This window comes from Moschus berezovskii, chromosome 23 (assembly GCF_049115385.1).
Source record: "Moschus berezovskii isolate FMDL1 chromosome 23, NW_MosBer_1.0, whole genome shotgun sequence".
NCBI classification, from domain to species: domain Eukaryota; kingdom Metazoa; phylum Chordata; class Mammalia; order Artiodactyla; family Moschidae; genus Moschus; species Moschus berezovskii.
In genome coordinates this window covers 28,860,345-28,875,205 of record NC_142482.1, presented here as the reverse complement: position 1 = coordinate 28,875,205, position 14,861 = coordinate 28,860,345, and the positions used below count along the sequence as shown (strand labels likewise).

Genomic DNA, 14,861 nt, shown 5'->3' with positions numbered 1-14,861 from the left:
TCACCTTACAGCAGTAGTGCCGGCAGCAGAGGGCGGGCAAATCGTGGTCAGGCGCCAGGGGGCTGACACACACGGGGCAGTGGTCGGGGCGTGCGGGGGCGGCCTGGGCCTGGGGCACGCACAGCCCGGCTGCCAGCAGCAGCGGCTCGGGGTCATCGCTGTAGCTCTGCAGCAGGTGCTCAGTGCCCCAGTGGGAATGAGCCAGGAGGTGCTGTGCCACGTCGGGCTCCAGGTTCAATGTTTCCTGCACCTGCCGCACCGTCTGCTCCATCAACCCTTCCACCTCCCGGGGGCTCATGGTGCGGCCCGCAGGCAGTTGGAGGGAAGCCAGGGCAGCCACAGCTTCTGGGCTTGAGGGAGAGAGGGATCAGCAGTCAGTCTCACCGCCCTGCTCATCCAACCTGCTGCCTGGACCCCACCCTGGCCCCCTGGTCCTCACTTGTGCATCTCCGTCCACACTTGCTGAACCAGCCTGAGGATCACCACCCCACCGTCAGAGCACAGCCTCCATAGGAGCGTTTGTACGTGGGGTGGGGCTGGCGGTCACAGTGACTGAAGCCCTACTGGAATCGAGTGGGCAGCGGTCACGGTGCTAACTGACCTACAGTGGATGGGACAGTCGTACTGCAGGTCCCCCCCTAAAATTCTCCCAGTGTGTCTAATGAGAGAAAGTCTACAGCCTTAGTCCTCAACGTGTGGTCTGTGGACCAGCAAGTGTCATAGGGAGCTCTAGTGAATTTGAAAATGTGTGCGAGTGAAAGTTTGAGAAAGATGACTCTAGAAAACTTGCATTTACACCCAGTATGAACAGCAGGCATAAAAGCAGAACAATTCCTGGTGAACTGGAACTGAGGTAAAAAGCTTTAGGGTGCCAGCTAGCTAGCGGAATCCTATGGCAAATTCCTCTGGAAAACAGACTTCCTGAAAACTATTCATAGAATTTGTATATTTCACTGAGCAGAGTGCATAGTTAGTACTCAGTATGTGACTGCCCAGTATTTCAATTCTGCTTAAAATGAAAGATACCCAGAAAGGAGTTTACGAGTCTTGGACTCCTACCTAAGGGCTGGCTTTAGGAGTCTGGGGACAGCAACGCCCCTGCCTGGGAAGGAAGCAAAGGGGGTGATGACGCTGGGAGTGGGGATGAGGACTAGTGTCTCTCATCAGGGATGGGGAAAATGGTGCTAGACAAAGAAAGAAATGACATATTTTTGTTCTGGTAGCCTGGCTTTGGTACTGTGACCCCTCTCGTGTCACTGAGGTGCCATCCGTCCTGAGGGGCCCTGGAGCAAGGGGCACGGGGCTAGCGGTGGCTACCTCATTTTGGAGGTCTCAGAGGTCTGGCTGCCAAAGAAGGGGATCTCTGCCTGGCCCCTGCAGGGCCCCGAGGGCTCCGGGGTGGCATACGTGAGGATCTGGGGCCAGTCATCCCGCCGTTCCACATAGCCCTGGCCCAGGAGGTGAAGAATGCAAGAGAGGACGTCCGTGCTGGTACAGGCCACACCCCTGGCAATGGCGCGGCCCAGGCTTCCAGGAGGATTTGGACCCTTGTGCCAGGCCTCCAGAACCTGGATGGGAGGTGAGGAAACAGGTGGGCTGTGGTTACCTGGAGTAGCCAGCCTGCCTGGATCAGTGCCCGGCTCTTCCACTTACGAGCTGCCTGACTATGGATCAGTTACTAACTCATGCCTCATTTTTCTTATCTGTTAAATGGGGATGATAATAGTAGTAGTAATACCAACACCACCAATCTCAAAGTATTTCTGTGTGTGATTAAATAACTTAATCATGGAAACTCTCTAGAATAGAGCCTGGCACATGGTCAGCACTCATGTCTGGTCTCCACCTTCTAACTTCCCATCAGGAATAGAAAACCCAGATAGGAATGTCACCCACCTTCCCCATGTTGACCCCTGCCCCCCACCCCACCCCCAAGCACGACTCCCTCCCCCTCCCCCCACCATCAGGGTCCCCTGTGCTTACCAGACAAACCAGTTGGTCAATGTGGAGGCCCTTCTCCCCGTGGGCTTTGAGAATACGGACAAGAAGACAGCTCAGGAGGTTCCTCTTCTGCTCCAGGGTCCGGCCTTCATCCTTCTCCACGTTTAGGTATGTCTGGGGAGGCAGCAGCCACAGGGCCTCCCCACGGGGCCGGAGCCCAGGCTCCCGGAGACGCACCACACCTGGAACCCGCTCCCAGTCAGCGCCCAAAGAGGGGAAAGGATAGACGAGTGAGGGCAAAGGGGACTCCATTCTTATCCCCTGTATCACCCCCACCTGGAGAGCCCACCCCCTGGAAGCAGAGGCTCAGCCCAGCCCCACCACCTCGGACCTACCCCTAGGTGGGAAGTCCTGACCCTCCTGCAGGGTCAAAGGGCCACTGTCTGAGGTGAGGGGTAGGAGGGCCTGGAGCAGCAGCTCGGGGCTGAGGTCAGAATTCTTCAGCAAAGCCTCTACTGACACCTCCTGGGTGGGAGAAACAGGGCCAGTCAGGAGCAGACAGTCAAGGCAAAGGAAGAGGAGGGACAGAAGGTGGGATAGACAGAGTTGAGGAAAAGAGTGACAGACGAAGTGGAGGAGGAGACAGAGAGGCCGAGGAGCTGAGGCACCTCCATCTGATTGAAATGCAGCAGCAGCCACATCTGCACGGTGGACACATGCAGTGTCTGGTCCCCGAACTGCAGCTCCGCCCGGCCCAGCCACGTCCACTGAAGTCGCCGGTGTGGCCCCACGTCCAGGATGGGATGATTCTGACCTGGGAGAGTGTCGAGGGAAGAAGTGGAAACAGCAGGGGAAGCGAGGAGTCAGGGCTGCGGCGCGGGGTCAGGGCTGCGGCGAGAGCATGTAGCATTCGCCAGGCTCTGCTAGTCTCTGTGGGGCGCAGGGCCCAGCACTCATGCTCACACACACAACTCATCCAGCGTCCCGAGCACAGCCCCTCTGTGTCTGCATAGGGGTCTGGGAGCCTACCCTGTGCCCAGCCCTGTGCCAGGTGAGCGCCACAGCAGAAACACCAGAGAGGAGAGCTGGGCTTTGCTCCCAGGGAACTTGACAGTTTAGAGATCTGCTAGGCTGAGTCTCTGCTGCCCACTGTGAGCCTGGGGTGTCTGCTCAGACTAGAAATCAAGGATGCTGTCACAAGGAGAGGGTATCAAAAGGAACCAGACTGAGAGGTGCTCTCTGGCCCAAGATGGGACAATGTGAACGTCAAAAAAAAAACAAAACACCTGTGATGTACTGAAAAACATGAAATATTTAAAAAGCCATGAGCTCATAATGATATCTTCTATTTTTCAAAGACCTCATGGGTCATCTTTGGATGAAGCTAGAGAACCAATACCTTATTTTGAAAAGTGGTTAAAAAAGAGGGAGAGGAAAAGAGAATCAAGACTTTCCTGTATAAACAGACCTTCAAGGTAATCAAAAAGCTGATGAGAGAAAGGCTCTCTCTATAGATAGAGCCTTCTGGCTAATGCATGGAGAGAGGATGACAAAAGTAGAATGTCACTAGCTCCTAACCCTAATGGTAATGAGAATGAATGTCTAGCCAACAGTTGATAGGAAATTATATAAAATGTATAGATTTGACAATGTTGAAATCCACTTCAACATCACATAGAAAGACAACCTCCTGAAGGAAGTACACGATACCACCTATGACATGTCCTAGGCTAAGAAAATCAACCCAGAATCTAAATAAGCTCCTACATCTGAACACCTAAATATCGGTCTTCAGGAAAGGAGGAGACAGAGGACCGCACTAGAGGACACTAGGTAGACACAATCCTGCCTGTGGACAACTCTGGACAACCACCCAGTCCCCCACAAACAAATGCAAGAGGGGAGGAAAACAGAGGCAGGGATCTATACACTGAGGGAGACGAGAGATATAACTCATCAAATGTAAAATGTGGGCTTTATCTGGATCCTCAGTAGGCAAAAAAAAACCCACCAAAAACTCTAAAAAGCTCAAGATAATTAGGGACATATGAATACTGACTGTATATCTGATAATACTAGGAACTACTACTAATTTCTATAAGTTTGATAATTAATTATAGAATCCTGGCTTTTAAAAGGGGTCTTTATCTGAGGGATGGGGAAAGTGGGTGGGGTACAGATGAAGCAAAATTGGCCATGAACTGATACATGTTGATATACTGAAGCTTATTCTGTCTGCTTTTTGGCATATCAAAATTTCTCACAATAAAAAGATTTTCTAAATGAAGATGAAAATCAGCCATTCTAAAATAAAAACGGATAAAGGTTTTCTAACAATACTTCATCAATTAAGAAACTTCTAAATAATGTACTTTAGGAAGAAAACTGAATTCAGAAAGAAGGATCAAGGTACAAAAGGAATGGTGACCAAAGCAACTGGCATGATGGCAAATCCAAACAGAATAAAACAATAACAATAATCACCAGCTGGGAGAGAAGCACAGGCATAGGACGGGGATCAGACTTTCTGTGGTCCTTCCCTCCTTCAGGGAGATGGGAGGTGACAGTAACAAGTTACACTTACATTAAAAATATAAGAGCAATCAACTATAGAAACAGAATGCCTAACTTCCAAAACTGAGACAAAAAGGAATTTTTAAAAAAATCCAAAATAACAGAACGCACAAAATCCCAGGGCAGAATCATAGCTGTTAGTGTTCTACTCAATTTTCTTGCTTTAACTGTATGTTTTACATATTCCTGTATATATTAAATAACTAAAATTTAAAATTATAAGAAGAGTAAACCAAAAATAAATATCAAATGTCATTATTTATAATAACTAGACAAAAACTGATAATTCAAAAAGAGATTTTAGGCTGATTAGAAAACAGGTTCTAGGTATTAATATTTTAAATAAAGACACATGTCTAAAATATAAAAGGAAATCAAAGTTAAAAGTACAATGAGGGAATTCCCTGGAGGTCCAGTGGTTAGGACTTACTGATTCCACTGCCAGGGCCCAGTTCAATCCCTGGTTGGGGAACTAAGACCCCGCAAGCTGCATGGGTGGCTAAAAAATAACGTAAAATGCTACTGGGGGAAATTCTGATGAGAGTAGAATACTGGCATGCTTTAAAGTATACTGCCAACAGATTGCTTATTAACAGTAGCAAGGGAAAAAATATTAACTGTACAGTGGAGAAATCAAACCACCTCTTGACCAGGCTATCAAAATTAACATTACAAACAAGGAGCGGATGGTAATCCTGTGGTTCCACGTATAATATCCTTGGAAGATATAACATCACTTAGTACTCTGGCCAGGAATGTGTAACTTGAATCCAGAAATACATAAGCTTAAAAGAAGGAATTAGAAAATTTTAAAGGATTATATCTCCTTAAGTGTCAATATCATAAAAGACAAAGAAAGCCTGTGGAACTGCTGCAGATTAAAGGAGACTAGAGACATGACAACTAAACGCAACAGGTGCCCCTGAACCGGATCCTCTCCAGGACTGGAAAAAAAAAAAGACATTATGGAGTAATTGACAAAACTGGAATATGGACAGCAGATTAAAAGTATTATATGAATGTTACATATTGGAAAGTAATAAATGGAGTGCTGGTTTCATAAAAGAACATTTTATTCTTACGAAATGTATATTATTTAGGGGCAAAGAACCAACATGTAAGCGATGGTTAATGAAAAAAATATACACACATATACATACATAGTATGTCTATGTACACAAAGAGCAAATAAAAAAAAGCAAATGGAGCCAAATGTTAACCACAGGTAAACTTGGATGAAGAGTATATAAGGACTTCCCTGATGGTCCAGTGATTGAGAATCTGTCTGTCAATGCAGAGTACATGGGTTTGATCCCTGGTCTGAGAAGATTCCACATGCCATGGGGCAAGCAAGCCATAACTACTGAGCCCACGCGTGGCAACTACTGAAGCCCTTGTGCCTAGAGCCTCTGCTTCACAATGAGAAAACCCACCACAATGACTAGCTTGCACACCGAAACTAGCGAGCAGACCCTACTCACTGCAACCAGAGAAAGCCTGTGCACAGCAGCAATGATCCAGGGCAGCCTAAAATAAATACATTTAAAAAGAAAAGAATTCACGAGTGCTCTTCATATTATTCTTACAATTGTTTTTCTGTAAATTTAAAATTATTTCCAAATTAAACAATTTTCAAGTAAAAGGACAACTGAATTTTATACTTAAAATGTGTAAAATGGCAAAGTATGCTAGTCATATTTTACCACAATAAAAGAGACCTAAAATAACAATCAATCCAAAAGAAAACAGTAAAAGGGTAGAAATAGACATACTAGAAAGATACCAATCAAAGAAAGCTGGTATACTATTAATACCAGATAAAAACAGACCTTAAGAGAAAAAAACTTCACTAGAAAGAAATATGGTTATTTCATTACAATAAGGCTCAACTGACCATGAAGATTCTAAATCTACATAGTCCACTATGCAGTAGCCACTCACCACGTGTGGCTATTTGACATTAAACTCTAAAGTACCTAAAATTAAATACTGAGTTCCTCAGTCACACTAGTCCCATTTCAAGTGCTCAATAGACATGAATGGCTGTCATTTTTGACAGCACAGAAAAGAACTTTTCCATCATTGCAGAAAGTTCTATTATTATTGCTATATAAAGTTCTATCTATTATTATCTACTGGTAAATGATTTTAACCTTGTATCTGATAACGTAGTCAAAAAATATATAAAGTAAAACTGACATGACCAGAAGTTTAAAGCTTCACTATTGCAATGGTAAATTGTAGCATACTTCTCTAAGTAATAAATCAAGCAAACAAAAATGAGTAAGGATACAGATTTGCACAACACAATTAACAAGGTCAATTTAGAGGAATAAATAGAATCCTGTATCCAATGGTTGAAGAGTACACATTCTTCTTAATCACACACAGAACGCTTATAAAATCTGATCACTTCTAGGCCATGAAATAAGTCTCACTAAATGCAAAGATTCAGAATCACAGAAATCACCTTCTTTGGCCACAGGGAGTGGAGGTTAAAATCAAACCAAAAGATGACTAGGCAAAAAAAAAAAAAAAGTCTGGAAACTTAAAAATATACAATATACTTCCAGGAAACTAATAAATCAAAGAAATAAAATGGCAATTAGAAAATTCTTAGAACTAAACAAAAATCAAGTACTACATGATAAAAACTTATGTGACATCCCAAATATCCATAATTCAAGCAGTGGAACGTGAATCAGCAATGAAAAGGACAAAGTAATGATCTAACTGGCAACCCGAAAAACTCCCACAGATGTTACGTCCAGTGAGAGACATCAGACACCGCAGACTACATACTCTACGATTCCACCTATATGATGTTTAAACTGAAGGTGGAAACGTACGACGACAAAAGGGAAAGGAGTAATTTCTCCTGGAAGATGCTGACTAGAAAGGGGACATGATGGAGGAAGCCTTCTGTTGCGCTGCCAATGTTCTATATCTTGACTGGGTGGGGGTGCTGCTTACAGGAGGGCATACGGATATAAATTTCATCAAGCTATAATGAAGATTTGTGTGCTTCATTGAATAATAATTCTACCTCAATTAAAAAAAAACTCTTCAAAACAAAAACCAAGAACTTACTGAATGCAGCTAAAGCAATGTCAATAGGAAATGAACAACCTTAAATACTTTCATTTGAAAACCAGAAGTCTGAAAAGACTAAAAATTAAATAAGCATACAACTTGAAGTTAAAAAAGGAAAAACAGAGCAAGTTCATACAAAGGTGAAGAAAATAAGAGAGAGATCAATGAAGATCTAACCCACACTTCTCCACCCTTCCTTCCCTAGGGATGGTTCTATCGAGAGACCACGTAGCTTCCTATCTACGCATTCCTGTCCAAAGATCCTCTCTCCTCCTCCTCTCTGAGATGCCACCCCAAATCTCACCCCAATCTCCAACTGCCTGTCCCTATCTCCTCACTCTGGCTGTAGAAACTGGAGAAGCGGTCGAGGGCATCACAGAATTCTGTGGGAAGGCACTTTCTGGGATGGTACAGGTAGCAGAGAGGAGAGACCGGCCAGCAGCGTGGTGACAGGACCAGTACAGAGACTGCTGGGCTTGGATCTTCGATAAAGAGCTCTTTCTTGGCCTCCTCTTCCTCCTCTTCCTCCTGAGAGACAGAAGGATTCCAAGGGCTCTTGGGCTCCCTTGTTTGGTCCACATTTTCCTGCTCCCCTATTCGCCCGCTCTTTCCCTTGCTCTTACCTCTTCTTCCAGGCCCTGTTCCTCCTCGTCCTCCTGCTCCAAGAACAGCTTGTCCAGCTGCTGGAGCTGGTATACATGGAACTGGCGCTGCAGCTCCTCTGAGGTGCTCAGGCTCCGCAACATCTGCTGGGGGAGGCGGTTGGGGAAACAAAGGCCGATCTGCTCCAGCACGGCCCCCTCCAGCCAGCTTGAGCCCAAGCTCAGGAGACGGTCCGCCATGTAGTGCCTGCAGCGTGCAGAGCCCAGGCCAAGCCTCAATGTGGGCGCGCAGCAGGGCCTCCCACTCCAGAACATAGGTTTCCCCCTGTTGCAGCCTGCCTCTCATTCTCCCCCTCCCCAAGGCCACGGCCATCTCTGCATCTTAACCTCACCTCCCCACTGCACCTCCCTTGCCTTCCCTCTAAGACTCAGGTCTCCCCCAACCCTCAGACTCTAGGCCTCGCACACCCTGCCTCTCCAGACCCACACTCACTGGTAGAAGTGCTCAAAAGTTGTGGCGAGCTCCAGGCCAGAGAGGACCATGATGGGCTCCAGGTGCCACTGGAGCCGCCCCAGCACTTCCACTCCAGGAGTTCCACCTGTCAGGCCACTCTGGATCTGCTGGTCAATGTGCCGGGCGAACTGCTCACTCATCTGGGGGCAACGGAAAGGGCGGCAGCAAACCATGAAGAGGGAGCAGAGTTTCGGGGGTGGGGGGAGGAAGGAGATGAAAGGGCAGAGCAGAAGGGGCCTGGGAAGCTGCTGGGCCCAGCACTCACGTGGGCAGCGGTGAGGAAAGACTGCTGGAGCAAGGCGCCAGAGAAGCCGCTGCGCAGGGCCAGCGTGAAGGCCGCCCGGGGCCCAAAGAGCTCCAAGCCTGCCCTCTGCAAGCGCTCGTAGAGTTTACAGTAGCGGGGCATGAAGTCCGGGGCCCTCCAGGCCGCAGCCAGGAACGTGCTGACCTGTGGAGATGGGAAATCGCAGCCCACGGGCCACCCAGCAGCCACGGCTGCCCCGACCTCAGCCCCCCTGCCTACCTGCTCCTGTACCACACTCAGCCAGCACTGCGTTATGTTCCTCAGGCTGCTGCTTGGAAGAACCGGGGAAGGCCCAGGGCTCCGGTCCTGACCCTTACTGCTCTTGCTGGCTGTGGACACAGAGGGCAAAGGAACAGGCTCATCTCAGCCGCTGGGTGAGTCCCAGTGTCCGGGGAACTCAGTTCCGGGAAGGCCCATGGCAAGGCAGAAAGGAAGAATCAAACTCAGGAGAGAGGAACCAGATTGCACCGCCACCCAGATTCTTAATTCAGCCGGCCACGGCTGGGACTCACGGGGCTGGGCGGCTGGCTCAGGAGAAGGTCCGGGAGGAGGCTCCACATGCACCAGCAAGTGGCAAAGGCGCCGCACACGAGAGGCAAAGGCTGCGGCCCGACTCCGGGGCTTCCGAGAGCTCTCCCTCTGCTCTAGGTACTGACCCAGCAGCCACCCCAGGGAGCTCACACCTGCTGCGTCTACAAGAAGACAGGTCAGGAACAGGCCTCCATGGGGGACGGAATGCAGAACCCGCAAGGAGAGAGGAGAAGAGACTGCACGGAAAGGATCCGGGGGCAGCAGGGCCCCAGTCCTCCCCGCACCAAGGTCTGCTTCCGCTGGAGTCAGGGGACGTGGGGACGGGGTCGGGGTGGGGAGGATTCAAACACCAGAGTCCCAGGGAGCAGTCCCTGGGGCAGGGAGGAGAGGACACTGAGGCGACAGGCCTTCGGGGATAGAGACAGGAACCAAGAGAGCCAAGAGCATTAGCTCAGGTCAGCCGTGGGGATGATTACAAGGAGCAGGTTAGTGGGGCTGGGGTGGAGCGGTTACCCGGGCAGGTGATGTTCTGCACCAGGGGGCTGACCAGGGCCTCCCAGCAGGTCTTGCCCAGCGCTTGGGCAGCCTCTTCATCAGGGAGGAAGCGATCTGCAAAATTCTGCTCGTGACGCAAAACCCTGTTCAGTCTGGGGACAAAGAGTGTCTGGTCCAGGATTAAAGACTTCCCCAGGCCTCCACCAACCTGCACTCCACTCTCGATCACCCTGGATGAGCTGATCCTTCACCCTGCTCCCCCACTACCACACACTTCTGGCCTCTGCTCTGTTCCCTCCTCTGGCTGCTGCTTGATCTTTCAAACTCCGCTCCCCTCCTCCCCCAACTAACCATATCTCCTGGGCCGCACCCTGCTGCCTTAGCCATCCCCCAGCTCCCTGCCCACCTACCTGGGACAGAGCTGGAGGAGACGCTTGCGGTCCTCCGCGATGTCCCGGCTCCAGGCTTGGGCCCGAATGGTGTAGAAGAGACACGTACGGCGACACAGCTGCTCTCGGAACAGCGGCCAGAAAGTAGGCTTGGGGCCGAGGACCTCCACACCCCGAACCCGGGTGTCGATGCCGCCCTGCAAGGGGCACAGTTCTCATCCCTTCGGCTCCCTGGAGGCACTCCCGCCTCTCTGGAACTCAGCAGGCTCCTGGGCCACACACCGCAAGCACACTGAGGAGGACCCTTAATCTAAGCCTGGCTCCCGAACACTGGAGAACCAGCCGCTAGGGAGAGCCTTTGCTTCCTCCTGGACCCCATGCCCCACAGTCCCCCAGTCCCACCTGCTGGCAGCGCTTTATGCGGATCTGGATGACGGGCCAGACGCGGCTCAGGTTCTCCAGGAGGACCACCCGGCTGGCGGAGGGCGTCACATTCACCTGGCGGGGCAAGGAAAAGAGGGAGAGACAGGAGTGGAGCCGCAAGGCTGCTGACAGCAACTGAGCTTGCGACGGTGTGCGCCCCTCACCCCTCCCATCCTGCGCCTGTGGATCTATGCAGCTCCCCAGCCCTGACTCCACTCTCGCAGCTTACAAAGCAGCGCCTGCCCGGGAGGAGGGGATGTGGGAGCTCCACAGGCACTGGGTCCACCCAATAAGGCCCCCGGGACCAACAGAAGGATGGAAAGTAAGGGGGCGTGGGCATGGGGTCCCCACCGTATTGAGCTCCGTGTTGATGCAGCTGGCACTGTCACCCCCAAACACCACCACCCGGGCTGGCATGTAACTCGAGTCCTCGCTGGCCACCAGAAGAGTCAGCTGCCTGGGAGAGGAGAAAGGACTCAGTCAGAACCAAGGGCCCTGATCTTGGTGCACAACCACTTCTGCCCACCACATCCTCTTCAGAATCCTGTCCTCTGCTTAAGCTATGGTCTTCCCCAGGCTCCCTGCTCTTCCCTTTACCTTCCCACAAAGCAATCTCACTTAAACCCATGGTTTTGGCTGAAAGTTAACACCCGAAGGGCTCCAAATTCACGTCTCTACCCTAGACTGCTCTCCTGAGCTTGCATGCAGAACATCCAACAGACAGGTCCGTGCCGCGCCCACAGGCACCTCCAGGTCCACCTGCCCACACGCATTGGTCATCTGTCCGCAGAAACCTGCTCCTCTTCCCACCTCTCTCCTGGGAAAAAGAACTGGCGCCCATCCAGCTATCCAACTAGGCCACGTGACATCTCCCTCGCGGTTCCCCTCACCCAGCCAGCGGCAGGGACCGCAGAGCACCTCTCAACTCTCTTCCCCGCCTCCTCGCTGTCTAGTCCCGTTCCCGCCGCCTCACTGAACATTCCTCACTCAGCAAACCTTCCAACTCTGTCCCGGCCTGCCAGCCAAATTCACGTAACTGCCAGAGTTCTCTAAATAAAAAACCCTACTTTTTTCTTTTCCCCTCTTAAAAATCCTTCAGTGGCTCCTCAAATTTCAGAATAACACTCAACCGATTCTGACTCCTTTTCCAGCTTCCTCTCCTGCTACTTCACTACACAGACCCTTCATCCCAGCCAAACACAATTGCCTTAAGTTCCCCTCAGTACATCACTGTTTCTTGCTTCCGTTCTGCACAGATGCTGTCGCTGTATCTGTTGGCCTCTCTCTACCCAGCCAGTTTCTACCACAAACTTAACCCATTCAGTCCCTCTGTTTGCAGCCTCCTCTGAGATCTCAGTTGGCATCAGGATCCAGGGCACCTGTCAACTATCACCTTTTTCTTACTCTCTCTTGCTGATTTCCCAGCCTGGCTCCCCAGTAAGACTGTCAGATCCCCATAGACAGGCCCCTTATGGGCACCTGGCACACAGCACACAACAAACCAGTGCCCACACAGGGAGTGGGTCAGCTGCTGCTCTGCCTCGATCAAAGCACAGGGTGGCGACGCAGGTCTGGTGGAGGGAGCAGGCTCGGGGAGACAGGGGAGGTCTACACTGTGCTCAGGGAGATCAGGCCGACACATGTGTCTGTTCACTTCACAAAACGGGTGTGAGGTCCCTCGGGCACAGGGCGTAAGTCGGGGTTGTGTGGATGTAGTTAATTCTTTGAGGACATATACTGGGGCGTGTCAGAATATTTGTGTGTGTGGACATGTGGACACGGGCGTGCTCACACCTCACAAGAATGCCGCGGTGCATGTGCAAGGTGATGAAGTGGGAGCCGGTGCTGCCATTGGACTCCCAGTAGGTCTTGGGGTTGCGGTCCGTCAGCTTGCTGGCCCGGTGCGGGTTGGACGACACCTCCACCTTCTCCCAGCACTTGTCCTCCTTCACCTCCATGCTGGAGCCTGCACGCCCACGGGAAGCCCGGTTACTTGAGAGGGAAGATGGGAAGGGGACGAGGGAGCAGGAAGGGAAGGGGGAGCAGAGGCTGGGGTGGCCGCGGGAGGAAGCAGATGGGGGCACAAACCCTGGCAGAGGTGCCTGAGGAACACGTCGAAGAAGGGGATGTTGATGGGGCGGTGGGTTCGTCTGTGGTCTTCGATCTGGCCCAGCACCATCTGCAGCCGGGACGTGGAGAGAAAGGGTGTGGGGAGGGGGCACGGAGACACACGTGGAGAAAGTCAAGAGGCGACAGAGCACTCAGCCCCTTTCTCCAGAATCCTGGCAGAACAGAACCTCGTGGGGTAAGGGCTGGGGAACAAGGGCCCTAGATCCGCCACCACTTGTGCCAAAGAGGGACACTGAGAGGCCCCTTCCCCTGCCTCCCTCAGCCTGGACAAGCACGCTCCTCACCTGAATGCAGCCCGCCAGGATGCTGGAGGTGAGGTTACTGTAGAGCTGGGCGTGCTTCTCACATTCCGTCACCAGGTCCCGCAGCTCACAAGCCAGTAGCAGCTGAGCTGAGTGCTTCTCCAGGACCTTGGTGAGGGCGTCTTTGGCTCCCAGGCAACAGAGCACCACTGCATAATCCTTGTGCGTGGAGGCCAGGCGATACAGGAAGCACAGCAGCTCCTGAGCGATCTGGCCCAGAGATGCCAAGATTAACACAGGGACGCAAAGGGCAGACTGGGGGGTGGCCTTACACGTGGGGGTGCGCTGGCTGAGAGCTCGGAGAACTTGAGAGCACAGTACTAAAGACAGATGGCACAGAATGCTGGGGTGAGGACCCGGGGGCAAGGGGCAGCGCTCGGGCACAGCTCCCCAGGCTTCCTCCTGCCAGGACCAGCCGATCTCGGGCACCAGTTGGCAATGGCCAGCTGAGGTGCCTGAGCCTTGCCCCACGGGGCACACCCACCCCCTAACAGGCGGAGAGCAAGGACTGCATGGACTGGGGAATCTGGGCTTCTCCCAAACCCAGAATCTAAAATTCATGCACAGCGAGGCCTCGGTTCTGGGGGCCCTCAGATGACACTGGGCTCCTTCCTCCACTCCCTCCCAGTGTCCCGGGAGGCTGTGCTGTGCCCCCCAGGGCCTCACCAGGCAGCTGGTGCCCCCAGGCTGCCTTGCCCTGCCCACCCTGGCCAGGGCTCGGGTACCTCAGAGTCACTGCCAGAGCCATTCAGACAGTTGAGGCAGGGCTCCAAGACCTCATGCCAGGGGAGGACCATGGCCTCAGTGTGATCCAGCAGCTGGGTCATGACCCTGGCGAGGGGTGGCAACAAGTGAAGCCCCTGCAGTCGGCCAGCTGCCCTTGCCCCCGACACACGGGTGCCCCCCACCCCACCCCACCCCAGCCTCTCACCTCAGCGCCATCAGCAGCAGGGCCTTATTGGGCCCGGGGGAATCCAGAGTCCACAGGAACAGGAGGAAGGGCTGGCTCTCCTGCTGGAGGCGCTTGAGGAGGGGCCTCAAGGCGCCCCCCGGGCCACCCTCTCGGCACAGCACGTGCTCCAAGTCCAGGAGGAGTTCTGCAGACGGGCCCCCCACCAGGGATCGGATCAGCAGCTCAGGGGACCCCTCCCGGCCCTGGGTGCTGGGGGTCTCCGGCGCTGCTGCCCAGACACATGGGAGGGAAAAAAATGGGTATGAAGGAAAGTCACACGAGCTGGTCAGACTGAGATGCAGAGATGCAGAAAACCACCCCCGAATCCCCCCACCCCGGCCCGCTGTGAGGACATCTTCTGTTTCTACTCAACGGTGGCAGACTTCTTTTTCTGGTGCCAAATATATATCTTTGTTGTTATTCAGTCGCTAGGTCATGTCCTACTCTTTGCGACCCCATGGACTGCAGTCTGCCAGGCTTCCCTGTCCTTCACCAACTCCCAGAGTTTGCTCAAACTCATGTCCATTGAGTTGGTGGACTAAACATATATCTGACTATATCCAAAAAAAAAAAAAAAATCAGTATGGCAAACGCTGTCAAGTTAAACAGCA

The 14,861-nt window shown here is 51.9% G+C and overlaps 1 protein-coding gene across 3 annotated transcripts in view; it reads right to left on the bottom strand.

Annotated features, from left to right (window-relative positions):
* The window catches only part of CUL9 (cullin 9), a 35,038-nt gene that overhangs the window by 6,961 nt on the left and 13,216 nt on the right, over window positions 1–14,861 (bottom strand). The window contains exons 12-31 of one of the 3 annotated variants that reach the window (XM_088831377.1): window positions 14,230–14,479; window positions 14,024–14,129; window positions 13,281–13,508; window positions 12,955–13,045; window positions 12,661–12,832; window positions 11,218–11,323; window positions 10,846–10,941; window positions 10,465–10,640; window positions 10,073–10,206; window positions 9,541–9,720; window positions 9,248–9,357; window positions 8,990–9,172; window positions 8,704–8,864; window positions 8,232–8,457; window positions 7,947–8,136; window positions 2,610–2,755; window positions 2,339–2,466; window positions 1,984–2,209; window positions 1,318–1,568; window positions 5–350 (exon numbers count right to left, since the gene is read on the bottom strand). In XM_088831377.1, the coding sequence (XP_088687503.1) occupies window positions 5–350; window positions 1,318–1,568; window positions 1,984–2,209; window positions 2,339–2,466; window positions 2,610–2,755; window positions 7,947–8,136; window positions 8,232–8,457; window positions 8,704–8,864; window positions 8,990–9,172; window positions 9,248–9,357; window positions 9,541–9,720; window positions 10,073–10,206; window positions 10,465–10,640; window positions 10,846–10,941; window positions 11,218–11,323; window positions 12,661–12,832; window positions 12,955–13,045; window positions 13,281–13,508; window positions 14,024–14,129; window positions 14,230–14,479 (3,506 nt within the window). Of the gene's footprint in view, window positions 1–4; window positions 351–1,317; window positions 1,569–1,983; window positions 2,210–2,336; window positions 2,467–2,609; window positions 2,756–7,946; window positions 8,137–8,231; window positions 8,458–8,703; window positions 8,865–8,989; window positions 9,173–9,247; window positions 9,358–9,540; window positions 9,721–10,072; window positions 10,207–10,464; window positions 10,641–10,845; window positions 10,942–11,217; window positions 11,324–12,660; window positions 12,833–12,954; window positions 13,046–13,280; window positions 13,509–14,023; window positions 14,130–14,229; window positions 14,480–14,861 lie in introns of all 3 variants that reach the window. The other 2 variants (XM_055405953.2, XM_055405954.2) reach the window with 2 other exon arrangements.